This window comes from Pongo pygmaeus, chromosome 7 (assembly GCF_028885625.2).
Source record: "Pongo pygmaeus isolate AG05252 chromosome 7, NHGRI_mPonPyg2-v2.0_pri, whole genome shotgun sequence".
Classification (NCBI taxonomy): domain Eukaryota; kingdom Metazoa; phylum Chordata; class Mammalia; order Primates; family Hominidae; genus Pongo; species Pongo pygmaeus.
This window is the reverse complement of record NC_072380.2, coordinates 22410306-22437721: the sequence shown is the minus strand read 5'-3', so window position 1 is coordinate 22437721 and position 27416 is coordinate 22410306. Positions and strand designations below refer to the sequence as shown.

The 27416-nt window shown below is 41.9% G+C and overlaps 1 protein-coding gene across 7 annotated transcripts in view; it reads right to left on the bottom strand.

Moving 5' to 3' along the window:
- Nucleotides 1–1758: 1758 nt before the first annotated feature.
- PIWIL2 (piwi like RNA-mediated gene silencing 2) overlaps nt 1759–27416 on the bottom strand; it is a 93162-nt gene continuing 67504 nt past the window's right edge. For 4 of the 7 annotated variants that reach the window (XM_063669346.1, XM_054497991.2, XM_054497992.2 and 1 more), the window contains 3 exons: nt 6079–6332; nt 4928–5035; nt 1759–3981 (listed from right to left, as the gene is read on the bottom strand). In XM_063669346.1, coding sequence (XP_063525416.1) covers nt 3825–3981; nt 4928–5035; nt 6079–6332 — 519 coding nt within the window. In that variant the 3' untranslated portion in view covers nt 1759–3824. The remainder of the gene's footprint in view (nt 3982–4927; nt 5036–6078; nt 6333–27416) is intronic. The other 3 variants (XM_054497997.2, XM_054497999.2, XM_054498000.2) reach the window with 1 other exon arrangement.

Below are 27416 nucleotides of genomic sequence, written 5' to 3'. Positions count from 1 at the left end.
GATGTGTATTCTGCAAATATTTTCTTTCAGTCTGTGGCTTTTCTTCTCATGCTCTTCATGTTCCTCGTTTTTTGAAAAAAAGAAAACTCTAGGCAGGAAAAGTTACTAAGTAACTCAGCTAACCATAGAGCCAGAAAGAAAAAACAGGGTCTTCTCTAATAATCCCAAACCTCTAGAGAAATTAATTTCAGGCCCAAATTTTAAGGTTTTAAAATATATAATCATTTCTAAAATTCCTTTTTCACACCATTCAACAAAATGCTGCCCAAGTAAAAAGGACCCTGTCACACCGTACAGCAGTCCCTCCTTTCCACGGTTTCATTTTCTGAGGTTTCAGTTGCCCTTGGTCAGCCAAAGTCCAAAACTATTAAATGGAAAATTCCAGAAATTCATGTTATAAATTGCAAACTGTTCTGAGTAGTGTGATGAAACTTCACGTTGTCCCACTCCATCCCCCGGGAACATGAATCATGTCTGTCCAGAGTATCCACACCGGTGATGCTACACATTAGTCACTTAATAGACATCCTGAGTTTCAGATTCAAATAACATAGTACGGTATAGGATTCAGTACTATCTGAGGTTTCAGGCAACCGCTGGGGGTATTCAAATGTATTCCCCATGGATAAGAAAGAGACTACTGCACAGAAATGAGGTTCTTTCTAGAATGAGTTCAGGAAGCACAGAGTTTCTAAATAAATAGGGAAACTGTAGTATTCTAAAGAAACGCAGTGCTTAAGTGAGCAGGTAGGTGCTTTGGGAAGGTACTTAAAATTTTATTTTTAATTTTTTGGATACATAGTGGTACATATTTATGGCATATATGTGATATTCTGATACAAGCATATGATGTGTAAGAATCAAATCAGGGTAACTGGGCTATCACTGCAAACATTTATCTTTTTTTTTCTTTTGAGACAGAATTTTGCTCTGTCACCCAGGCTGGAGTGAGGTGGCACAATCGCGGCTCACTGCAACCTCTGCCTCCTGGGTTCAAGCAATCCTCCTGCTTTAGTCTCCTGAGTAGCTGGGACTATAGGCACACACCACCAAGCCTGGCCAATTTTTGCATTTTGTAGAGTCAAGGTCTTGCCATGTTGCCCAGCTGGTCTTGAAGTCCTGAGCTCAAATGATCCACCCACCTCAGCCTCCCAAAGTGCTGGGATTATAGGTGTGAGCCACGGCACCCGGCTCATTTATCATTTCTTTGTGTTAGGAACATTCCAATTCCACTCCTCTATTTTGAAATGTACAATAAATTTTTGTTAACTATAGTTGCTCTACTGTGCCACTGAACACTACATCTTATTCTTTCTAATGGGATTTTTGTACCCAGGGAAGGTATTTCAATGGTGAAAGACATGCCGTGAGGTATGTGTAAAAAAGGGCAAGCGTTAAAAGAGTGGAGTGGTGGGGAGGCTGCCCTTGCAAGTGGACACACTCTGGCTCTCAGTTAGGGTAACAGAAATTGTCTGATGGGAGAAAGAGAGCTAAAAACCACATACACACACACACACACACACACACACACACACACACACACACAAAGTGCCTCATCTGTCTGAGAAGTGAGGCGGCTACTGTCTTTTTCAATAAGTCTTCTTACCCAGCTGATGATGAAATTACCTGGCTACTAACACTGGAGTTGCATCTTACAAGCAGAGTAATGAGTGTTTCTAGGAAGTGCTGCAGCTCTCTGAAGAAAAAGAGTTACATCAATATAATAATAAACAACATTATTTCAAACACAACTACAAATTTATACAAAGTTGTTTTTATTTCCCACCCCATGACCCAATCATTTGGCATTAAAACCGAAAAACGAGGCAAGAAAACCAAGAATAAAAAGTAAAGAAATTTTTGTATTATAATGTATTCAACCATTTGTTCTGATTATCTAAGAGAAAAAGAGTATTAGGAAATCCAACTTCAACAGAAAAATTCAAAACTCTTCCAAAGAAAATCAGAAAACTGATCTGTTTAGCCAGAGACCAGTGGTTCATAGTGTTTGATCCTGTGGTTTTTAAATTCCAGGTCCTTGTCTCACCCTAATGTCCCACACTCCAAATGAAACCAGAAGGGCACCAACAATACCCATCCCTCCTCAACCTCTGCTGGGCACCGCAACAAACCAAAAACATTCTTGGTTTTCTTGTTTTAAGGAAATCTTTTTTCTTTTTTCTATATGCTAATCTTCTCCATATCATTTCAATTTTAGTGTATGTGCTGCTGAAGTGAGCACATTTTAAGGAGTTTTAAGCTAAAGTTTCTTTTCTCACACATTGTCATATAAAAGGGGTATTTCTGCTTTGTCCTCTCCCTGCCATCATACCAAAAAATAAATAAGTACATAAGTACAAATTAGAAAAGCTTAAATAAGACTGGTTTTTAAAACCCAATAAAGCAAGATGAGACAGAACTAGGCCCGAAGGGACTGGGAGAAGATTCTAAAATGGAGAGAGGGGGAAAAAAAAACAGAAAAAAAACGGGTTTCCAAAAACACTGAAACCCATGGTATGTGATAACTTTCTGAACCGTCTGGACTTTGACAGGAGTGTCACGTTTTCCAAAGCTGACTTCTGGAAATCTTAACCTGGATTCAGAAAAATTCCAGCAAAGTGAGCCAACAGCCAGGAAGAGGTTATTTTGCAAGAGAAAGGGGGTAATTCCATTTACAAACATATATAAATAGAAATAAAGGCCACACACCTGGGAGAAAAGTTCACTAAAAACTCCCACCCCAACTTGAACTCTCCTAGCTGCTAGATTTTTTCCACCTGTTAAAAAACTAAAAATTACTGAAGATCAGGCACAAAGAGCAAAAGAGCATGTGTATATTTGGGGAAGAAATCGTCATGGTATGCTGGAAAGTTACTGAAAGCCACGGAAAAGGCTTCATCTGCACTCTTTCAAGAGGCCAAGGGAAGCCATTTTCGAATTCAACTCAAGTCACAGGCGTCATCAATTCAATCCCCAGAGAGGATTTAGTCAGCAAGGGCCTACCTATGCCACAAACTGATTTTACTACATGCCTTGCACACCTGCCAGTAATAGCAATATCTACTTGAAAACTTTGCTTCACAGACCTTCCACTGCCTTTCCCAGCTGCCTGAGTAATTCTCTTCAGGAAACTTGCAATGACTTAATTATCCTCTCTGGCTCCAGAAATGGGAACCACTTAGTTGGCACAGCTTAGAAGTATGATGGCTGCTTCTGCTGGTTTCTGCAGCTCATGTTGGCTTTTTTTTTTTTTTTTTTGAGACAATCTTGCTTTGTCACCAGGCTGGAGTGCAGTGGCGCAATCTCGGCTCACTGCAACCTCCACCTCCCAGGTTCAAGCGATTCTCCTGCCTCAGCCTCCTGAGTAGCTGAGACTACAGGCGTGCACCACCACGCCCGGCTAATTTTTTTGTATTTTAGTAGAGATGGGGTTTCACCATGTTGGCCAGGAGATGGTCTTGATCTCCTGACCTCATGATCCACCCGCCTCAGCCTCCCAAAGTGCTTGGATTACAGGCGTGAACCACTGCACCCGGTCTGGAGGTCTTAATGGTCCCCCAGAGTCACCCGCTCCACCTGCAGAGTGGCAGTACCACCGTAACTCGCTCTACACAGGCAACAAGGCCATTTTCAGCTGTTACTCAGAAACTTGCTTCTTGGTGATATTAGGTTTAAAAGACAAAAAAGAAATCTTATTCTACACGGTTGGAGAAAGGGAAAATTATAACACAAAAGCCCACTTCAGTCTCTGTTGATTCTGCAAGAGTCACAGCTGAGTTCAGAGGCTGCCTTTCTTCTCACCAGCCCATCTCCAAGCTGTGCAGTCACAGGAAGAACAGGTTCTCACACAGCTGGATGGCTGGTTCATGATGCAAGATGTGTCCTGACAGGAAAGCTAGCTTGTGGGCATACTTGCAAGGAGCTGGAACTCTGATGGTGCCAGGCCAATTCCAGTACATGTGGCACATTTTGAAAGTCAGCCTGTAGGCCAAGAAGAAAATATAATTCTCATCATCCCCCACCTTCAATTTGTGGCATGCAATACAATACAATAGTCACGGGGATATGACACAGAGCACACCTTCCTGAAAACTGGGGAGCAGAGGAATACATGATGCAGCTTTTTAGAATCATTGTTTTTAAATGGACTTGTTTTTATTCCCACTATTCATAAGTCAGACGACATGGGTAAATCTTCTCAATTTAGGCATTTCCCTGTTTTTTTTGTTTTTGTTTTTGTTTTTGAGGGAGTCTTGCTCTGTTGCCCAGGCTGGAGTGCAATGGCACAATTTCTGCTCACTGCAACCTCCGCCTCCTGGGTTCAAGTGATTCTCCCGCCTCAGCCTCCCGAGTAGCTGGGATTATAGGCGTGCGCCACCACACCCAGCTAATTTTTTCTATTTTTAGTAGAGACAGGGTTTTGCCGTGTTGGTCAGGCTGGTCTCGAACTCCTGGCCTCAGGTGATCCGCCTGCCTCAGCCTCCCAAAGCGCTGGGATTATAGGCGTAAGCCACCGCACCCAGCCTCCTGTTTTTATATGAAAACAACACAAAGAGAAAATATTTCTTGTTTACAAGAAAGGGCTGGAGAAAGGTAAGTACCCTAGTGGAGTCTTTATATAACCTGAACTCAATGGCACTGGGTCTCAAGTCTGGCTGTATGTCATAATCACCTGGAACAGATTTAAAAAATACAGATGCCTCAGAATATTTGGGGGGAAGCCTGGCATCAATATTTTTTAAAGCTCTTTAAGTAAAAGTAATTTAAATATAAAACCAGGATTTCCAATCTCTCCTCAAAAAGACACCATAATTGTCAAAGATATGAAGAAAGTCAAGAGGTAAATATATTTGGGGGTGAACAGTGAACCCATCTTAGCTAGCAGGCCGGAATTATTTAAGAAAGAGTAAGTTACTGATGGGCCCACCTCTGCATATGATCAGGGCTCAGGTTTGCGGTGTTGAGAACACAGACATAATGCGTAGGAATGCCACAGCCCTGCCGTACATGATGGGCAAGAAGATAGAAATCCACCCTAGGAAGGAAAACCACAAATCAGTGATATGGTCGGATTCGGCCAGACAGAGCTGGCAAAGATCCTGGAGATCGTTCTAGTTCCTTCAACTAAAGCTCAGAGAGGTCAAATGACTGGACCAAAGACACAGAGGCCAGACCAGGATTAGAACCCAGGTCTCCTGACTCAACAGGCTACTGAAGAATGGTGGTAGCAGGCTGGGTGCAGTGACTCATGCCTATAATCCTAGCACTTTGGAAGGCTGAGGCAGGCAGACTGCTTGAGCCCAGGAGTTCGAGACCAGTCTGGGCAACATGGCAAGACCCTGTCTCTACAAAAAATACAAAAATTAGTTGGGCATGGTGGCATACGCCTATTGTCCCAGTTACTCAGGAGGCTGAGATGGGAGGATCACCTGGGCCTAAGTAGATTGAGGCTGCAGTGAGCTGAGATCACATCATTGCACTCCACCCTGGACAACAAAGCGAGACCCTGCCTCAAAAAAAAAAAAAAAAGGTGGTAGAAACTCCCTTATCTACCTGTAGAAGTTAAGCATACACTATCTTAGCAAAACAAGATATGTTCAACTTTTCACTTAAGAGGTAAAAGCTTTCTTGTTTTTAAATCTTGTTTTGTTTTGAGACAGAGTTTCTCTCTGTTGCCCAGGCTGGATTACAGTGGACTTACTGCAACCTCTGCCTCCTAGGTTCAAGCGATTCTCCTGTCTCAGCCTCCAGAGTAGCTGGGATTACAGGCACACACCATCACACCTGGTTAATTTCTGTATTTTCAGTAGACAGGGTTTTGCCATGTTGGCCAGGCTGGTATTGAACTCCTGACCTCAGGTGATCTACCTGCCTCAGCCTCCCAAAGTGTTGGGATTACAGGTGTGAGCCACCATGCCAGGCCTTTAAATATGTTTTTAAAGCTTCATTCTTTTAGCAGTAGCATCTCTGAGATTCTAGTCCATACCTCTCCAGGAAACCTCCCCACTCCAATACTCAGGAAAGTGATACTATCTCCAACTTATTCTTCCTCCAATACTACATATTTTGCTCACTTACCACTCACAGCTTGTTATTGTATGATCTACCACAGTTCCAGGAGTGGGAGTCACAAAGTTCTGAGAAGCAGCCAGATATAGATTAGTACTGATTTTCTTCTGAACTACAAACACCACCATCTTGGGCTGATAATTCTCAAAAGCTTCAAAACACTTCTGTAGTTGAGGAATCTCATAGTTGGCAACTGTCTTCAGTTGGCCATCAGACACTCCATCACGGTACACCACAATCTTCTCTGGTAGACAGTGGTTCACCTGAAATGACAGCCGGGATGTGGTGACTCACAGAGCCCTCAGGCTACGGACCACAGTCAGTGAGAGGCCCACTCACACTGTGTAACCTGGAATCATGGCAGATCCTTTTGCAGTTAGTCCCAAAGCTACTGTGCCTAGAGGGCAGGGAAAAAAAGCTTCTAATCATTTCTAGACTTCCTTGGGGTAGTAAAACATGCCTGGTGCAGCAAAGGTGTTATAAAACATGAAAGAAAACACGCAAGTTATGAGTCACATGCATACGGCTTATCCACAAACAATGCAAACAAAGTTCAAAGGAATGCTGGGAAAACTGCAGGCTGAATCAATTTTCCTTCTACTTGGATTTAACACTAATAACTGTCGGGGCAAAGAATAAGGTAAAGTGTTAGAGAAATTCTAACATACGACCACATATGCCACAGATCCGCTGCCATCAGACTTTTACCTACTGGAAACATCTCAAGTTGCTGACAAGTGAAACGTCCCTTTACTAAATATTACCCTACAGTCTGGTATGGTGTGAATCATTTTTACTGTAACTAAGTAATTAGCAAACAGCTAGCTATGTGAATTGCCTATGGGTCCAAATTAAATTAAATGCTTGCTTGAAGCAATTTGAAGAATAATTTTTTTCCCATTTAGGGAATATAATTGTGTTCTAGTTGTGTTCAACTTCAATAATTCAAGAATAGCCAGGCACGGTGGCTCAAGCCTATAATCCCAGCACGTTGGGAGGCCAAGACGGGTGGATGACCTGAGGTCAGGAGTTCAAGACCAGCGGATCACCTGAGGTCAGGAGTTCAAGACCAGCCTGGCCAACATGCTGAAACCCTGTCTCTACTAAAGATACAAAAATTAGGCAGGCATGGTGGCACATGCCTCTAATCCCAGCTACTTGGGAGGCTGAGGCAGGAGAATCACTTGAACCCAGGGGGTGGAGGTTGCAGCAAGCTGAGATTATGCCACTGCACTCCAGCCTGGGCAACAAAATTCAAGAGGGTAAGTTCACTTCAACTTAAAATGGAAGTTCCCTTTAAAAGTGCTTTAGTTTAATTCGGTTTTGATTCCAGTGGAGTGTGGTTCATTCTAAGTTTGTGTTCATACTTACCCTCAAAAACCTAAATTATGGGCTGGGCGCAGTGGGTCACTCCTGTAATCCCAGCACTCTTGGAGGCCGAGGTGGGTGGATCACCTGAGGTCCGAAGTTCGAGACCACCCTGGCCAACATGGTGAAACCCTCGTCTCTACTAAAAATACAAAAATTAGCCAGGTGTGGTGGTGCGCACCTGTAGTCCCAGCTACTCAGGAGGCTGAGGCAGGAGAATTGCTTGAACCTGGGAGGTGGAGGTTGCAGTGAGCCGAGATTGCACCACTGCACTCCAGCCTGGGTGACAGAGCGAGACTCCGTCTCAAAGACAAAACCAAACCAAAAAAAACACCAAAAAAACCTAAATTATGAATTAGGTTTAGATATAAATTATATATATATGTATGCACTGTTCCTTACAGGTTACTCTACATGAAAATGTGGTTTCCAAGAACACTTTAAAAAAATAAGCACTTAGAATCCCTTTAAAAAGTTGAGTTTCAGTTTTTTTTTTTTTTTTTTTTTTTAAAGAATTGAGGTCTCACTCTATTGCTCAGGTTAGACTGCAATGGTGTAATCATAGCCACTGCAGCTTCAAACTCCTAAGCTCAAGAGATCCTCCTGCCTCAGCCTGTCAAGTAGCTGGAACTACAGGTGCTTGTCACTATGCCAGTTAATTAAATTAAATTAATTAATTTTTTTGAAACAGAGTCTCACTCTGTTGCCCAGGCTGGAAGGCAGTGATGCAATCTTGACTTACTGAAATCTCTGCCTCCCAGGCTCATGCAATTCTTGGTCCTCAGCCTCTCAAGTAGCCGGGGACTATAGGTGTGCACCACCATGCCTGGCTAATTTTTGTATTCTTAGTAGAGACGGGGTTTTGCCATGTAGGGCAGGCTGGTCTCAAACTCCTGACCTCAGGTCATCCGCCTACCTTGGCCTCCCAAAGTACTGGGATTACAAGCATTAGCCACTGCGCCCAGCCTAATTTTATTTAAAAACATTTTTTAAAGACGGGGTCTCACTATGTTGCCCAGGCTGGTCAAACTCCCAGCCTCAAGTAATCCTCCTCCCTCAGCCTCCCAAAGTGCTGAGGTTACAGGAATGAGCCACCACTTCTGGCCCAGAATTTCAAATATTAGTGAACCCTTTTCCTAAGAAGCCTCAAGCACTACATTTACAAGTATGTAATTCATCTTCACAGTCTCAGATTGCACCAGTTTGTGGTACTTTTTATTTTTTCTGAGATGGGGTCTCACTCTCTTGCCCAGGCTGGAGTACAGTGGCACCATCTCTGCTCACTGCAACCTCCACCTCCCAGGCTCAAGCCATCCCTCCTGACTCAGCCTCCTGAGTAGCTGGGACTACAAGTTTGTGCCACCATGCCTAGCTAACTTTTGTATTTTTTGTAGAGATGGAGGTTTCACCATGTTGCCTGGGCTAGTCTCGAACTCCTGGACTCAGTGATCTGCCTGTCTTGGCCTCTCAAAGTGCTCAGATCACAAGTGTGAGATACCACACCTGTCCTGTAGTACCTTTAAAAAATTTTTTTTGGCTTTCCAGCATCTACTCCATCTTTTCTCAGTAATAGCACTTGAGTTTCCTCCTGCCCCCAAAAAGACATAGTCTGGTGGGACTATTAGTCAACGTGCCCTAACCCAACCCAAGGTTTCCCAACCTGTCAGCACTACTGACATTTGTGGGTGGATAATTCTTCATCCTAGAGGGCTGTCCTGTGCACTGTAGAATCTACATTTAGCATCATCCCTGGCCTCTATTCACTAAATGCCAGGAGCAACCTCTCACCCTTATGACTAAAAACGCCTTTGTATATATCACCCACTGGGAGGACAAAATTGCTCCCAGTTGAGAACCACTTCACTAACCAAAGGATGTGTAGATGACTCAAGCCACACCAACAGACTGCTCCTCCCTTGCTCTCCATCTTGAGTAGAGAACGCAAAACAGTGGAGTTTGGCCCTTCAGTGGCAGTGACTTTTCAGGCCCCTGCTTCTGAAACCCCAGGAGTTAGCCTGAATCATGCCCATTTCCCAGCCTGGGGCTCCACCTTCTCACCAATCCTCTCAGCCTCTGCAGGATCTTGCCAATTTCTATTCTGCTCAAGTTACCAGTTCCTGTTAATTCCCAAAGACTCCTAACTAACTCGCTGTGTTAAAAGGGTAGGTAACCCAGGAGGCCAGATCTGGAAGAAACCCTCATTTGACAGACAAGGAAACAGACAGTACACTGGATTTGGGGTCAGGAGACCTGGGACTGAGTCTGACTCTGCTGCTCCTTTAGCTGTCACCTTCAGGACTCAATTTTTCAGTTGAAAAGTGAAGAAAAATGATCACCTCACCTTCTTCTCAGGGTTGTTAAAAGGGATAAAGTAAAATTTACATAAATAAATAAATAAATATATACATATATATTTATATAAGTTTATTTATATATGTATATATACACATATATATGTATATATATACACACATATATATAGAGAGAGCATACACAAAAGTTGAGACCGAGCTAGATGAAGGATATACAGATATTCCGAAGCACAAAGAAGGGACTTAATAAATCAATGGAGTGAAAAATAGAAGGCCGGGTACAGTGTTGCTCATGCCTGTAATCCCAGCACTTTGGGAGGGTGAGGCAGGCGGATCACTTGAGGTCAGGAGGTTGAGACCAGCGGGCAACATGGTGAAACCCTGTCTCTACTAAAAATACAAAAATAAGCCAGGCATGGTGGCGTGCATTGAACCCAGGGGGCGGAGGTTGCAGTGAGCGGAGTTTGTGCCTCTGCACTCCAGCCTGGGTGACAGAGTGAGAGTCCATCTCAAAAAAAAAAAAAAGAAAGAAAAATAGAAATCAAATTTGACTTTGGTAATTACTGGCATCACCTCCTTTAACATTTGCCAACTAACCACTGAGTTCAAGGAATCACGCTCAGCCCTATGTAGGCCTCCAACAGAACTGAAAGGAATCAAGGAGCTGAAAAATCTAAAAATAATCAACAATGTTAAGCTGTCTAGGTCATCTAGTCTATTTTCTTCATTTTGTAAGTTATAAAACTATGGTTGAGGGAGGAGTCAGAATATAGGACAAATCACAAGGCTAAAACATAACTCTTAAATGTGTTTTTTTTCTTTTTTTTGAGACAGGGTCTTGCTCTGTCACTCAACCTCCTGGGCTCAAACGATCCTCCTGCCTCAGCCTGCTGAGCAGCTGGGACTATAAGCATAGCTGGGACTACAGGGATGTGCCCTCAAGCCCGGCTAATTTTTTTATTTATAGTAGAGATGAAGTCTCAATATGTTGCCCAGGTTGGAACTCCTAAATGTATGTTACAAAAACCACTTCAGTACTCAGTAGATACATGAAACAGTAAGTAATGAATGTTCTTGAAAGCAAGACTGTGTTTATTAATCTTGGTATCCCTTAGCACTGCGCAGAGGGGCAAGGGTCAGTTAGGCAAAAAACATCTGCTGAGTGTTTGACATGTTTTTATATGTGGCTCCATTCATTCACGGAACAAATACTTCACGTCCACTAGATACGAGCCACTGCATTTATCTCAGAAAATTAAAACATTATTATTTTTGAGATGGAGTCTCGCTCAGTCACCCAGGCTAGAGTGCAATGGTGTGATCTTGGCTCACTGCAACCTCTGCCTCCCGGGTTCAAGAGATTCTCCTGCCTCAGCCCCCGAGTAGCTGGGATTACAGACACCCGCCATCATGACCGGCTAATTTTTGTATTTTTAGTAGAGATGGGGTTTCGCCATGTTGCCCAGGCTGGTCTTGAACTCCTGACCTCAAGTGATGTGCCTCACTGTCTCGGCCTCCAAAAGTTGCTGGGATTACAGGTGTGGGCCACTGTGCTCAGCTAAAACATTATTTTAATACTATCCAGATCCTCACGGAACTCAAATTAAAAAGGGGAGGCAGACGCATAAATGCCCTCAATATATTATAAATAACATAATAAAGATATAAATGCTATGGCAACAGAGGAGTGTAAGAGATTTGCTCCCTGGAGGGAGAAATGTGTCAGGAAAAGGCATAAAGAATGAGTTGGCCAGTAGTGGTGGCTCACACCTGTAATCCCAGCACTTTGGGAGGCCGAGGTGGGCGGACCACCTGAGGTCAGGAGTTTGAGACTAGCCTGGCCAACACAGTGAAACCCCGTCTATACTAAAAATACAAAAATTAGGCGGGCATGCTGGCAGGCGCCTGTAATCCCAGCTACTCAGGAGGCTGAGGTAGGAGAATAGCTTGAACCCGAGAGGCGGAGGCTGCAGTGAGGCAAGATCATGCCACTGCACTCCAGCCTAGGCAACAGAACAGGACTCCGTCTCAAAAAAAAAAAAAAAAAAAAAAAAAAAAAAAGCCAGGCGCAGTGGCTCACGCCTGTAATCCCAGCACTTTGGGAGGCTGAGGCGGGCAGATCATGAGGTCAGGAGATCGAGACCATCCTGGCTAACATGGTGAAGCCCCGTCTCTACTAAAAAAAATACAAAAATATTAGCCGGGTGTGATGGCGGGCGCCTGTAGTCCCAGCTACTCGGGAGGCTGAGGCAGGAGAATGGCGTGAGCCCTGGAGGGGGAGCTTGCACAGTGAGCCAAGAGCGCACCACTGCACTCCAGCCTGGGCGACAGAGTGAGACTCCGTCTCAAAAAAAAAAAAAAAAAAATTCTGTTTATGTTAATGTGCTGAATTTGCTAATTTTTTTTTTTTTTTTTTTTTTTTTTTTGAGACAAGGTCTTGCTCCGTTGCCTAGGCTGAAGTAAAATGGTGTGATGATGGCTCATGCAGTCTGAACTTCCTGAACTCAAGCAATCCTCTTACCTCAGCCTCCTGAGTAGCTGAGACTACAGGCATATACTACCATATCCAGCTAACTTAAAAATTTTTTTATACATATGAGGTCTCACTATGTTGTCCAGGCTGGTCTTGAACTCCTGGGCTCAAGTGCTCCTCCTACCTCGACCTCCCAGTGTTGGGATTACAGCCACGAGCCACTATGCCCAACTAAAAATTTTCCTTAGAGATGGATCTTGCTATGTTACACAAGCTGTTCTCAAACCCCTGAACTCAAAAGATCCTGCCACCTCAGCCTCCTGAGTAGGTGGGACTACAGGCATGCACCACTGTGCCTGGCTTATTGTTATTTCTAAGTAAATTAATAAACATTGAAATTTTTACCTTCTAATATACTAATTATTGACAGATATGTATCCATATAAATAAAAACTCTTTGGGGCCTTCAATAATATTTAAGAATAAAAAGGGGCCCTAATATCAAAAATTTTGAGAACTCCTGAACTAGAGATACAAATCTAAATACAGATATTAAATAAATCACATGTGAGCTTAAGATTGTCTGGGAGGCTTCGGGTGGTGAACCATGAATTCTGAGAAGCCCTACAACTCAGGACAACTGGAAAAGCTGGGCAAAATATGAAAACATGTAGTTTCTCAAGGCCTTAGATGCATCCCAGCATCAGAGGAGGAAGGATGGCGCCCAGGGAAATCAGCCAAGCATGCGAAGGCATTCTTCTCTGGCAGGGCTGATGATTCCACCATGGGAACTAAAAAGCTGTGAGGTGGAGGAGTGCTTTTTATTTTGAACAGCTTTATTGAAATATAATTAGAAATACCATAAAACTCACCCTTTTATTTACTTTACTATTATTATTTTTAGAGACAAGGCCTCACTGTGTTGCCCAGGCCTGAGTGCAGTGGTGTGATCATAGCTCACTGCAGCCTTGAACTCCTGGCCTCAAGCAATACTCCCACTTTGGCCTCCCAAAGCTCTGGGATTACAGATGTGAGCCAGCACGCCTGGCGAGACTCACCCACTTAAACTATACAATTCAATATTTTTTTAATACTTTCAGAATTTTGAAACCATCACCGCTATCTAATTTTAGAACATATTGATCACCCCAAAAGATTTTAATCCCATACCCATTGGCAGTCAGTCCCCCAGTGCCTCCTTCCTTCAACTCCTAGAACCTACTAATGCCCTTTGTTTCCATGGGTTGGACTATACTAGACAAATAAAATCATAAACTTTTTTATGTTTAAATAATTTCACTGAACATAACATTTTCACAGTTCATCCATGTTGCAGTACGTCTCAGTCCTTCATTCCTTATTACAGAATAGTATTCCATTGTATGCATATGTCACATTTTCTTTGTCCATTCATCAATTTGTGGACATTTGTGGGTTTTTAAAATTATTTCATTTTATTTAAAATTATTTCATTTTATTTTTGAGACAGAGTCTTGCTCCGTCACCCAGGCTGGAGTGCAGTGGTGCGATCTCAAGTCACTGCAACCTCTGCCTCCAGGGTTCAAGCGATTCTCCTGCCTCAGCCTCCCTAGTAGCTGGGATTACAGGTGCACACCACCATGCCCAGCTAATTGTTTTTGTATTTTTACTAGAGATGCAGTTTCGCCATGTTGCCCAGGCTGGTCTCAAACCCCTGGCCTCAAGTGATCCGCCTGCCTCAGCCTCCCAAAGTGCTGGGATTATAGGTGTGAACCACTGCGCCTGGCCCATTTGTATTATTTCAATTTCTGGCCATTATGAATAATGTTGCTACAAACATTTGTGTACAAGTTTTTGTGTGGACTTATGTTTTCAATTTTCTTGGGTACATACCTAGGACTAGAATTCTTGGGTCATGTGGTAAATCTGTTTAACTTTGATTTTTATTTTATTTTACATATGGAGTCTATGTTGCCCTGGCTGGAGTACTGTGGCTATTCACAGGTGTGATCATCACACACTATAGCCTTGAACTCCTGGGTTCAAGTGACCCTTCCACCTTACCTTTAAGAGTAGCGGGGACCACAGGCTTGCATCTCCAGGCCTGGCATGTTTAACTTTTTAAGGAACTGCCCAACTGTTTTCCAAAGTAGCTGCGTTATTTTATTTTACAATCCCATTAGCAATCTATGAAGTTTCCAATTTCTCCATGTCCTGGACAACACTTTTATTACTTGTCTTTTAAATTTTATTTTAATATTTTCTTTAAAAGGGTCTTACTCTGTCACCAAGGCTGGAGTGTAGCGGCACAATCACAGCTCACTGCAGCTTTGACCTCCCGGGCTCAAGCCATCTTCCGACTTCAGCCTCCTGAGTAGCTGGGACCACAGATGTGCACCATCATGACCATATAATTTATTTTCATTTTTTATTTTTGTAGAGATAGGGGTCTCCCTATGTGGCCCAGGCAGTCTCAAACTCCTGGGCTCCAGCAGTCCTCCCACCTTGACCTCACAAGGAGCTGGGAATACAGGCATCAGCCATCATACCTGGCCTCTTTTAAATTTTAGACATCCTCGTGCATATGATATGGTACCTCATTGTGTGTCTGTATGTTTTTAAATTAAGAAACTATTTTTTAGAGGAATTTTCAAGTTTACAAAAAAACCTGAGGCAATAGTACAGAGTTCCCATATGCCCTCCTCCCACCTCCTATCCCCACCCATAAACAGTTTCCCCTTTTGTTATCATATTGCATTATGGTACATTTGTTACAACTGATGACCAAATGTTGATACATTAGCTATAGTCTACAGTTTACATATTTGTGTTGTACAGTTCTATGGGTTTTGACAAACGCATGTTATCTAGTTTCACTGCCCTAAAAATCCTGTGTGCCACGTATTCCTTTCTCCCCCTTCCAAACCCTTGACAGCCACTTTTTACTGTCACCACATTTATGCATTCTCTAGAATGCCATTTATCATACAGCTGGAATCATATAAAGCCTTTTCAGATTACCATCTTTCACTGAGCAATATGTATTTAAGATTCCTCCACGTCTTTTCATGGCTTAATGGCTTATTTCTTTTAACACAATATTCCATTGTCTGGATGCATGGCAGTTTATCCACTCACCTACTGAAGGATATCTCTGTTTCCAAGTTCTGGCAATAATGAATAAAGTTGCTATAAACATTCACGTGCAGGTTTTTGTGTGGGCGTAAGTTTTCAAATTATTTGGGAAAATATCAAGGAGCGTGATTGTTGGTATGTGTATGTAAGTGCATAGTTAGTTTAGTAATTAGCTGCCAAACTGTTCTGCAAAGTGGTTGTACCATTTCCATTCTCACCAGCAGTGAATGAGCATTCCTATGGCTCTACACCCTCACCAGCATTTGGCATTACCAGTTTTTGAATTCTGATCATTTATAGGTGTGCAGTGGTATCTCATTGTTTTAATTTGCAGTTCCCTAAGGGCAAGTGATATTGAACACCTGCTTGTATGCTAATTTGCCATCTATTTATCTACCTATTTTTGAGACGGAGTCTCGCTCTGTCACCCAGGCTGGAGTGAAGTGGTACAATCTTGGCTCACTGCAACCTCTGCCTCCTTGGTTCAACCCGTTCTCCTGCCTCAGCCTCCTGAGTAGCTGGGTTTACAGGCGTGCGCCACCATGCCCAGCTAATTTTTTTTTGAGATGGAGTTTTGCTCTTGTTGCCCAGGCTGGAGTGCAATGGCACAATCTCGACTCACCGCAGCCTCTGCCTCCCAGGTTCAAGTGATTCTCCTGCTTCAGCCTTCCCGAGTAGCTGCGATTACAGGCATGCGCCACCATGCCCAGCTAACTTTGTATTTTTAGTAGAGACGGGGTTTCTCCATGTTGGTCAGGTTGGTCTTGAACTCTCTACCTCAGGTGATCAGCCCACCTCGGCCCCCTCTAAAGTGCTGGGATTACAGGTGTGAGCCACTGCGCCCGACCTAATTTTTGTATTTTTAGTAGAGATGGGGTTTCACTACATTGGTCAGGCTGGTCTCAAACTCCTGGCCTTGTGATCTGCCCGCTTTGGCCTCCCAGAGTGCTGGGATTACAGACGTGAGCCACCGCACCTGGCCTTATCTACCTATACTCTTTGGTGAAATGTCTGTTGGGCTATTTTGCTCATTTTCTAATTGGGTTGTTCATTTTCTTACTGTTGAGTTTTAAGAGTTCTTTGTATACTTTATGACAGTCCTTTACCAGATACGTGTTTTGCAGATATTTCCTCCTAATCATGGCTTGTTGTTTCATTCTCTTATCAGTGTTTCCCAGAAGTTTTTAAATTCGATGAATTTTCGATGAAAAATTTATCAATTTTTCCTTTCATGGGCTTTTGGCATCATATCTAAAAAGTAATCACCAAACCCAAAGCCACCTAGATTTTCTATGTTATCTTCTATAAGTTTTAGAGTTTTGCATTTTAAACATAGGTCTATAATTTGTTTTAATTTTTGCAAAAGGTGTATGGTCTATGCATAGAGTTTTTTGCATGCAGGTGGCCACTTGTTCTAGCACCATTTTTTGAAAAGATTATTGTTTTTCCACTGACTTGCCTTTGTTCTTTTATCAAAAATCACTTGACTATATTTGTGTGGGTCTATTTCTGGGCTTTCTATTCTGTTCCACTTATCTATTTGGCTGTCTTTTCATCAATACCACACAATCTTGATTACCATAGTTTTTACAGTAAGTCTTTGGGCTAGGCAGTATCAGACCTCTGCAGTACTATGTTGGCTATCGTGTGTCTTTGCCTCTTATAAACCTTAAAATCAAGTTTGTTGATATCCACAAAATAACTTGCTGGGATTTTGAGTAAGATTGCATTGAATCTAGCAATCAAAGTTGGGAAGAATTGATATCCTAACAATATTGAGTCTTCCTATCAATGAATACAGAATCTCTCTCCATTTTTTAGATATTGATTTTTTTCATCAGTTTTGTAGTTTTCCATGTGTACATCTTGTATGTAATTTGTTAGGCTGAAACCAAAGTATTCCATTTTTTTCTGCTGACACAAATATTTATTGTCTAAAATTTCAAATTCCGATTGTTCATTGCTGGTACACAGGAACAAAATTGACTTTTTTTTTTTTTTTTTCCACAGCAATAGACTTTTGTATAACTGTGTATCCTACAACCTTGCAATTCTCACTTACTAGTTCTAGCAGGGTTTTTTGTTGTTGGATTCTTGGGATTTTCTACATAGACAATCATGCTATCTGCAAACAAAGATAGTTTTGTTTTCTCCTTCCCAATCTGCAAGGCTTTAATTTCCTTTTCTTACTGCATTAGCTAGGATTTCCAGGAGGAAACTGAATAATAGTAGTGATAAAGAGTATCTTTATAGCATCTATCTTAGGGGGAAAGCATCCAGTTTTTCACAAGTATGATGTTAGCTGTAGCTTTTTTGTAGATTTTAAAAATCAAATTGATGAAGTTCCCCTCTATTCCTAATGTGCTGGGAAACTTTTTTTTTTTTTTTTTTTGAGACAGAATTTCACTCTTGTTGCCCAGGCTGGAGTGCAATGGCACAATCCTGGCTCACCACAACCTCCGCCTCCCAGGTTTAAGCGATTCTCCTGTTTCGGCCTCCTGAGTAGCTGGGATTACAGGCATGCACCACCATGCCCAGCTAATTTTGTATTTTTAGTAGAGACGGGGTTTCTCCATGTTGGTCAGGCTGGTCTCGAACTCCTGACCTCAAGTGATCCGCCCACCTCAGCCTCCCAAAGTGTCGGAATTACAGGCGTGAGCCACCATCCCTGGCCTTTTTTTTTTTTTTTTTTAATCATGAATGAGAGTGAAATGATTTTTCTTCATCTACTAAAGTAGTCATATGATTTTTCTTCTTTAGCCTGTTGATGGATGGATTGCATTAACTGATTTTTGACTGTTGAACCAGCCTTGCATAACTAGAATAAAACTCACTTGGTTGTTTCACTAGTTTCCTAGGGCTGCTATAACAAAGTACCACGAACTGGGCGGCTTAAAACAACAAAGATTTATTCTCTGATGGTTCCCAAGGTATCAGTAGAGCCATGCTTCCTCTAAAGGCTCTATGAACAAATCTTTGCTAGGGTGCAGTGGTTCATGCCTATAACCCCAGCACTCTGGGAGGGCAAGGCGGGAGAACTGCTTGAATCTGGGAGTTCCAACCAGCTTGAGCAACATTGTGAGACCGTCTTTACAAAAAAATTTAAAAATTAGCCAGAAATGGTGGCGCATTCCTGTAGATCCAGCTACTCAGAATACTGAGGTGGGAGAATTGCTTCAGCCTGGAAGGTAGTGAGCTATGATCGTGCCACTGCACTCCAGCCTGGGCGACACAGAAAGACTCTGTCTCAGAAAAAAAAGAAATAATAAAAAATCTTTCCTTGTCTGTTCAAGCTTCTGGTGGTTCAATCCTTGGTGTTTCTGGCTTGTAGATACATTCTTCCAATCTCTGCCTCCTTCTTCCTGTTGCCTTCTCCCATCTGTGTCTGCATCTTCACATGGTGTTCTCCCTGTCTCTGTGTCCTATCCCTGTCTTACGGTAATAACCGTCATTGGCTTAGGGCCCACTCTAATCTGGTCTTACCTCATCTTAATTTGATTACATCTACAAAAACCCTGCTTCCAAATATGGTCACATTGACACGTTCCAGGTGAACATAAATCTGGAGGAGCTTTGTTTAACGTAGTATGGTCTCAATGCAGAATTCTTTTTATAGGCCAGGCATAGTGGCTCACGCCTGTAATTCCAGCACTTTGGGAGGCCAAGGCGGGCGGATCACCTGAGGTCGGGAGATCAAGACCAGCCTGACCATCATGGAGAAACCCCATCTCCACTAAAAATACAAAAAAAAATTAGCCGGGCATGGTGGCACGTCTGTAATCCCAGCTACTTGGGAGGCTGAGGCAGGAGAATCACTTGATCCCAGGAGGCAGAGGTTGCGGTGAGCCGAGATTGCGCCATTGCACTCCAGCCTGGGCAACAAGAGTGAAACTCCATCTCAAAAAAAAAAAAAAAAAAAAAAAAATTCTTTTTATACAGTTAGGTTCATTCTGCTAATGTTTTGTTGAGGATTTTTGCATCTATGTGCATGACAAACATCGGTCTGTAGTTTTCCTTTCTTGCGATGTCTTTATCTGGTTTTGCTGTGAAGTGGCATCTCATCGCTTTGATTCCCAATTTCCTAATGACAAATGATATTTAGCTTCTTTTCACGTGCTATTTGTATATACTCTTTGAAGAAATGTCTAGTCAAAATGTTTGCCCACTTTAAAATTGGGTTGTGTTTTTCTTGAGTTGTAAGACTTCTTTACATATTCTGGATACTAGAGCCTTTCCATATGTATCGGATGAATGACTTCTCCCATTCTATGCATTGTCTTTTAACTTTCTTAATAGTGTCTTTTGAAGCACAAAAGGTTTTAATTTTGAACAAATCTTATTTTTTCTTTGGTTGCTTTTGCTTCCAGCATCATATCTAATAAACTGTTGCCTAATATTAATAGAGATGGTCACAAAGATTTACATCTATGTTGCCGTCTACAGTTGCATAGTTTTTTTTTGGAGATGGAGTCTCACTCTGTCGCCAGGCTGGAGTGCAGTGGTGTGATCTCGGCTCACCACAACCTCCGACTCCCTGGTTCAAGTGATTCTCCTGCCTCAGCCTCCTGAGTAGCTGGGATTACAGGCACGTGCCACCACGCCCAGCTAATTTTTTTGTATTTTTAGTAGAGATGGGGTTTCACCATGTTGGCCAGGATGGTCTCGATCTCCTGACCTCGTGATCTGCCCGCCTTGGCCTCCCAAAGTGCTGGAATTACAGGCATGAGCCACCACGCTTGGCCAGTTTTATAGTTTTAATTCTTACATTTAGGTCTTTGATCCATTTGGAGTTACTTTTTGTATATTGTGTAAAGAAGAGCTTCAATGTCATTCTTGTGTATGTGGATATCCAGTAGTCCCAGTACCATTTCTTGAAAACATTACTCTTTCCCCCACTGAATGGCAAACTTGCTGAAAATCAGTTAACCGGCCATAGGCCCATGGGTTTATTTTTGGACTCTCATTTTTACTTCACTGATTTGAGTCTATCTCAATGCTACTGACCACACTGTCTTGTTTATCTCTGTAACAAGTTCTGAAATCAGAAACTGCGAGTCTACTTTGTTCTTCTTTTTAAAGATGTTCTTGACTATTCTGTTTTTGCATTTCTATATGAATTTGAATATCTGCTTATCACTCCTGCAAAAAAAATGTTACTTTTGCAATGGATCTTGTTGCATTTGTAGATTCACATTTGGAGAGTTAAACCCAAAGTACTCCATTGTTTTCTGCTAATGCATAAATGTTGTTTTTATTTATTTATTTATTTTTGAGATGGAGTCTCGCCGTCACCCAGGCTGGAGTGCAGTGATGTGATCTTGGCTCACGGTAACCTCTGCCTCCTGGGTTCAAGCGATTCTCCTGTCTCAGCCTCCCTATTAGCTGGGATTACAGGCACGCACCACCACACCCAGCTGTTTTTTTGCGTTTTTAGTAGAGATGGGGTTTTGCCATGTTGGCCAGGCTGGTCTCAAACTCTTGACCACAGGTGAACCGCCCACCTCGGTCTTCTAAAGTGCTGAGATTACAGGCGTGAGCCACCGCACCTGGCCATTAATGTTTTTAATTTCAAATTCCAATTGTTCATTGCTGGCACACAGGAAAGGAACTGACTTTTAAGTGATTGACTTTTGTGTAATAACTGTGTATCCTGCAACCTTGCAATTCTTGCTTACTAGTTCTAGCAGGTTTTTGTTGTCGTCGTTGTTGGTTCCCTGGGATTTTCTACATAATCACGCAAACTGCAAAGATAGTTTTCTTTTCTCCTTCCCAATCTTCTCAATATTGCATCTTAACAATATTGTCTTCCAATCCATAAACATGAGATGTCTTTCCTTTTATTTAGATCTTCAATTTCTTTTTTTTTGAGATGGAGTCTCGCTCCCGTCACACAGGCTGTAGCAGTGGCATGATCTTGGCTCACTGCAACCTCCATCTCCTGGGTTCAAGCAATTCTCCTTCCTCAGCCTCCCGAGTAGCTGGGATTACAGGCATGCACCACCACACCCTGCTAATTCTTGTACTTTTAGTAGAGATGGGGTTTTGCCATGTTGGCGAGGCTGGTCTTGAACTCCAGCCTCAGGTGATCCACCTGCCTCAGCCTCCCAAAGTGCTAGGATTACAGGTGCGAGTCACTGCGCCTGGCCTAGATCTTCAATTTCTTTAACAATGATCTGTCGTTTCCAGTATGTCTAGTATTATTATTATTTATTTTTTTATTTTTTTTTTTTTGAGACAGAGTTTTGCTCTTATTGCCCAGGCTGGAGTGCAACGGCACAATCTTGGCTTACTGCAGCCTCCGTCTCCCAGATACAAGCTATTCTCCTGTCTCACCTCCCAAGTACCTCGGATTACAGGCATGCACCACCACGCCCAGCTATTTTTGTTTGTTTGTTTAAATTTAGTAGAGACAGGGTTTCACCATGTTAGTCAGGCTGGTCCAAACTCCTGACCTCAGGTGATCCACCCGCCTCAGCCTCCCAAAGTGCTGGGATTGCAGGTGTGTGCCACTGTGCCTGGCCTAGTATCTTTTTTGTTAAAAATTTTTCCTACATAGCTTATTTTTATGCTATCATAGATTGTTTTCTGAATTCCATTTTTGATCATTCTAGTGTACAGAAATAAAACCAATTATTAGATACTGATCTTGTATCTTCAACCTTGCTGCCCTCATTTATTAGCTCTAATTGTGTGTGTGTGTGTGTGCACTCTTTAGGATTTTCTAATATAAGTTCTTTTTATTGTTCTACTTCTTTTCCAGTCTGGATCCTTCTGCAGTTTTCTTGAGATGGCTTTGTTTGGCTTTAGTATCAGAGTAATATTGACCTCATAGTATAAGCAGGGAAGTGTTCCTCCTATTTTGGGGGAAGTTTGTAAAAACAAAGCAAAACAAAACTGGTTTATTTAAATATTATGATCCAATTCTGAAATTTCAGTATTTTCTGTATTTCCAGGGATGTGTCCATTTAGGGCATCTAATTTGTTGGTATATAGTTGTTCACCTTATTCTCTTATAATCTCTGTATTTCTGTTAGGTCAGTGGCAATGTTACCGCTCTCATTCCTGATCTTACTTATCAAATTCTTCTATTTTTCATAAATGGTCTAAGCTAAAGGTTGTCAACTTTATTTCCTCAAAGAACCAACTTTTGGCTTCATTGATTCTATTGTTTTTCTAGTCTCCATTTCATTTATTTATGCTCTAATCTCTACTAATATTATTTTTAGAGACAGGGTCTCACTATGTTACCCAAGCTGGTCTTGAACTCCTGGGCTCAAGTGATCTCCCACCGCAGCCTCCGGAGTACCTGTAACTACAAGCATGAGCCACTGCACCCAGCTCTCTAATGTCTATTATTTCCTTCCTTCTCCTTGTTTTGGATTTAGTTTGTTGTTCTTTCCTGGTTCCTTAAGGTGGAAGCTAGTTTGTCTTTAGATTCTTATTTTAAAATACGTTGTTTATAATAAATTTTCCTCTAAGTACTGCTTTACTTACATCCATAAGTTTTGATATGTTGTGTTTTTGTTTTCAGTCATCTCCCAAGTATTTCCTAATTTCCTTTTAATTTCTTCTTTGAGCCACTGGTTATTTTGGAGCTAGTCTTGTTTAATTTCCATGTATTTGTGAATTTCCCAAATTTCCTTTATTTATTTCAAATTTCATTCTATTGTGGGTTGAGAATATATTTTGAAAGATTAAAGTCATTTTTAAATGTGCTGAGCCTTGTTTTATAGCCTATCATGGAGAAGACTGCCACATACATTAAGAAGAATGTGTATTTGGTTGCTGGGTGAAGTGTTTTATAGATGTCTGTTAGGTATAGTCAGACTACAGTGTTGTGCAAATCTTCCATTTCCTTGTTGATCTTATGTCTAATTATTATATCTAAGACTGAAAATAAAGCTTTGAAGTCTCAAACTATTGCTGAATTGCCTATTTCTCCCTTTAATTATATTAGTTTTTGTTTCCTCTATTTTTGGGTCTCTACTGTTAGGTGCACATATAATTGTTACGTCTTTCTCATGGATTGACTCTTTTGCTATTATAATATGTCATTCCTTGTCTCTACTTACAAGTGTTATCTAAAAGTCTGTTTTGTCTGAGGCCGGGCACAGCTGCTCAGCCTGTAATCCCAACACTCTGGGAGGCAGAGGCAGGTGGATCACTTGAGGCCAGGAGTTCCAGACTAGCCTGGCCAACATGGTGAAACACTACCTCTACTAACAATACAAAAAAAAAAAAAATTAGTTGGGTGTGGTGGTGTACACCTGTAATCCCAGCTACTCGGGAGGCTGAGGCATAAGAATTGCTTGAACCCAGGAGGCAGAGGCTGCAGTGAGCCGAGATCATGCCACTACACTCCAGCCTGAGCGACAGAGCAAGACTCCGTCTCAAAAAAAAAAAAAAAAAAAAAGTCTATTTTGTCTGATATTAATATAGCTATTTAATTTCTTTTGGTTACAGTATAGCTATACTAGGCAGAAAGATTGCTTGGGACCAGGAGCTTGAGGCTGCAGTGAGCTATGATCACACCGCTGCACTCTAGCATGAGCAACAGAGACCCTGTCTCAAGAAAAAATAAATAGGACTACAGACATGACCACCACGTCTAGCCACATTTTTCTTTTAATTTGTACTGTCAACCACTATCTTTTGAGTGTTGAGTCCATTTACACTTAATGTAATTATTAATAAGGTGACATTTACATCTACCTTTTTGCTATTCTTCTATCCCTTATATCTTTGTCATTCTTCTATTTTTCCATTACTCCTCATTTTGTATTAAAGCTATTTTCCAGTTACTGTTATAATTCTCTTTTTTACTATATATCTTGGAGTTATTTTCTTAGTGGTCCTTTTGGGGATTAAAATCGACATTTTTTTTTTTTTTTTGGAGACAGAGTCTCACTCTGTCACCCAAGCTAGAGTGCAGTGGCACAATGTTGGCTCGCTGCAACCTCCACCTTCTGGGTTCAAGTGATTCTCCTGCCTCAGCCTCCTGAGTAGCTGCGATTACAGGTGCCTGCCACCATGCCCAGCTAATTTTTGAATTTTTAGCAGAGATGAGGTTTCACTATGTTGGCCAGGCTGGTCTCAAACTCCTGACCTCATGATCTGCCTGCCTCAGCCTCCCAAAGTGCTGGGATTACAGGTGTGAGCCACCACACCCAGCTAAAATTAACATCTTAATTTACAATAATCTTGCCAGGCACAGTAGTTTATACCTGTAATCTCAGTGCTTTGGGAGGCTGAGGTGAGAGAATCACCTAAGCCCAGGAGTTCAAGACCAGCCTGACCAACATGGAGAAACCCAGTCTCTACTAAAAATACAACATTAGTATTCACAAAGTCATGTACCTATCAAAATTACCAAATTTTGTATTTTCTTTTTGAGACGGAATCTCACTCTGTCACCCAGGCTGGAGTGCAGTGGCACGATCTTGGCTCACTGCAACCTCCATCTCCTAGGTTCAAGCGATTCTCCTGCCTCAGCCTCCCGAGTAGCTGGGGCTATAGGCGCCCGCCGTGACGCCCAGCTAATTTTTGTATTTTTAGTAGAGATGGGATTTCACTACAGGTGTTAGCCACTGCACCCGGCCCCAAATTTTGTATTTCATCACCCCAAAAAGAACCTTGTACCCAGGGCCAGGTGCGGTGGCTCATGCCTGTAATTCCAGCACTTCGGGAGGCCAAGGAAGGTGGATCACCTAAGGTCAGGAGTTCGAGACCAGCCTGGCCAACATGATGAAACCCCATCTATACTAAAAATACAAAAAATTACCCAGGCATGGTGGTGGGTGCCTGTAATCCAAGCTACTCAGGAGGCTGAGGCACAAGAATTGCTTGAACCCACAAGGCGGAGGTTGCAGTGAGCTGAGATCCTACCACTGCACTCCATCCAGCCTGGGCAACGAGTGAAAACTGTCTCCAAAAAAAAAAAAACAAAAAAACTCTGTACCCATTAGTAGTTCCTCCTCATTCTTGCCCTTCCTCCCTATTCTCTGGAAACCACTAATCATCTGCCTCTGTGAATCTGAGCTATAATTCATATGCTACAATTCACTGAATTAAAGTTTATTATTATATTCCCACATGTGTAACCACCACCATAGTCAATTTTATAACATTTTCATCACCTCACAAAGAAACCTCATACTTTTGAGTAATCATCACCCTATCCATACTCCAGTTCCCTCCTTGACCCCAGCCCCAGGCGACCACTAACCTTCTGGTTTCTATAGATGTTCGTGTTCTGAACATTTCTTATAGATGTTCGTGTTCTGAACATTTCTTATAAATGTTCAGAAACTTTTTTTTTTTTTTGAGACAGAGTCTTGCTCTTGTTGCCCAGGATGGAGTTGAATGGCGTGATATTGGCTCACCGCAACCTCTGCCTCCTGGGTTCAAGCGATTCTCCTGCCTCAGCCTCCTGACTAGCTAGGATTACAGGCATGTGCCACCATGCCCAGCTAATTTTGTTACTTTTAGTAGAGATGGGGTTTCTCCATGTTGGTCAGGCTGGTCTCGAACTCCCGACCTCAGGTGATCCGCCCACCTCGGCCTCCCAAAGTGCTGGGATTACAGGCATGAGCCACTGCACCCGGCCCAGAAACATTTCTTCTATGTGATCTTTTGTGACTGGCTTCATTCACACAGCATGTTTTCAAGACTTAGGTATTGCTTGCTGTTGATCCTGTTTATTTACCTGTATTCTTCTTAAATTTATTTTGTTTTTTCCTCTCATATCTTGATAATTATACATTCTTTTATTCTTCCTTTAGTAGCTACCCTAGAGAGTACAACATCTATAGCATATCAAAGTGTAATGTAAATGAGTACTTTTACCTTTTCCTCAACAATTCAAAGACCTATGAATATCAGGACATCATTTACTTCTTCCTGATATATGTGCTGTTGTCATAAATTTCAAATTATATGCACAGACAAATATACAGCCACATGACATTTTTTTCTTGTTTTAGATGGAACAGATTTAAATTTACCTTCATAATGGTCACTTATATTGTTACTTATTCCTTTAACCATTTCTAAACTTCTATCTGGGATCATGTTCCTCCTAGCTGAATAATGCTTTTTATATTTTCCTTCAGTGTAAGTCAGCTGGTGACAGTCTATTTTTTATTTGCCATGCAATATCTTTTTTCACCTTCACTAGTGAAAGTTATTTTCAGTGGCTATGAGATTGAAGCTATGCTGGCAGTTACTTTCTTTTAGTGCTTTGATGCTATTATATTATTATCTTGTGGCTTACACTGTTTATTTTGATAAGTTAGCTATTAGTCCATATTGATCCTTTGAAGGAACCTCTTTTTAATTTTTCCTTGACTGTTCTTACTATATATATATTTGTATTTATCCTCAACAGTGTTATAATGTGCCTAGATGTGCTTTTCTTTTTATAAATCCTGCTTGAGATGTGTTGGGCTTTCTGAATCTATGGCTTGGGGTCTTCTAACAGTTTTGGAACATTCCTTACCATCGTCTTTTCAGATGTTGTTTCTGCCTTCTTTAACCTCCTTCTGAGCCACTTCTTATGTACATATTATATTTTAACCCCCTATCTATTGGCCTGTTACAGTTTGATTATTTTTATTTTTGTTTTTGAGAGACAGAGTCTCACTGTGTAAGCCCAGGCTGGAGTGCAGTGGCACAATCTCAGCTCACTATAACCTCTGCCTGCCGCCCAGGTTCAAGCCATTCTCGTGACTCAGCCTCCCGAGAAGCTGGGATTACAGGGGCGCAGCACCACACCTGGCTAATTTTTGTATTTTTAGTAGAGACGGGGTTTCACCATGTTGGCCAGTCTTGAACACCTGACTTCACGTGATCCACCTGCCTCAGCCTCCCAAAATGCTGGGATTACAGGCTAGTTTGATTATTTTCTGCTCACCTATCTTTCAGTTGACTCTTTCCAGCCTCAGCTGTATCTAAGCTACTGTTATCCATTGTTAGGGGATGAATTATGCCCTCCGCAACATTCATATGTTGAAGTCCTAACCCCCAGTACCTCAGAATGTGACTGTTTTTCAAACATAAGATCTTAAAAGAGGTACTTAAGG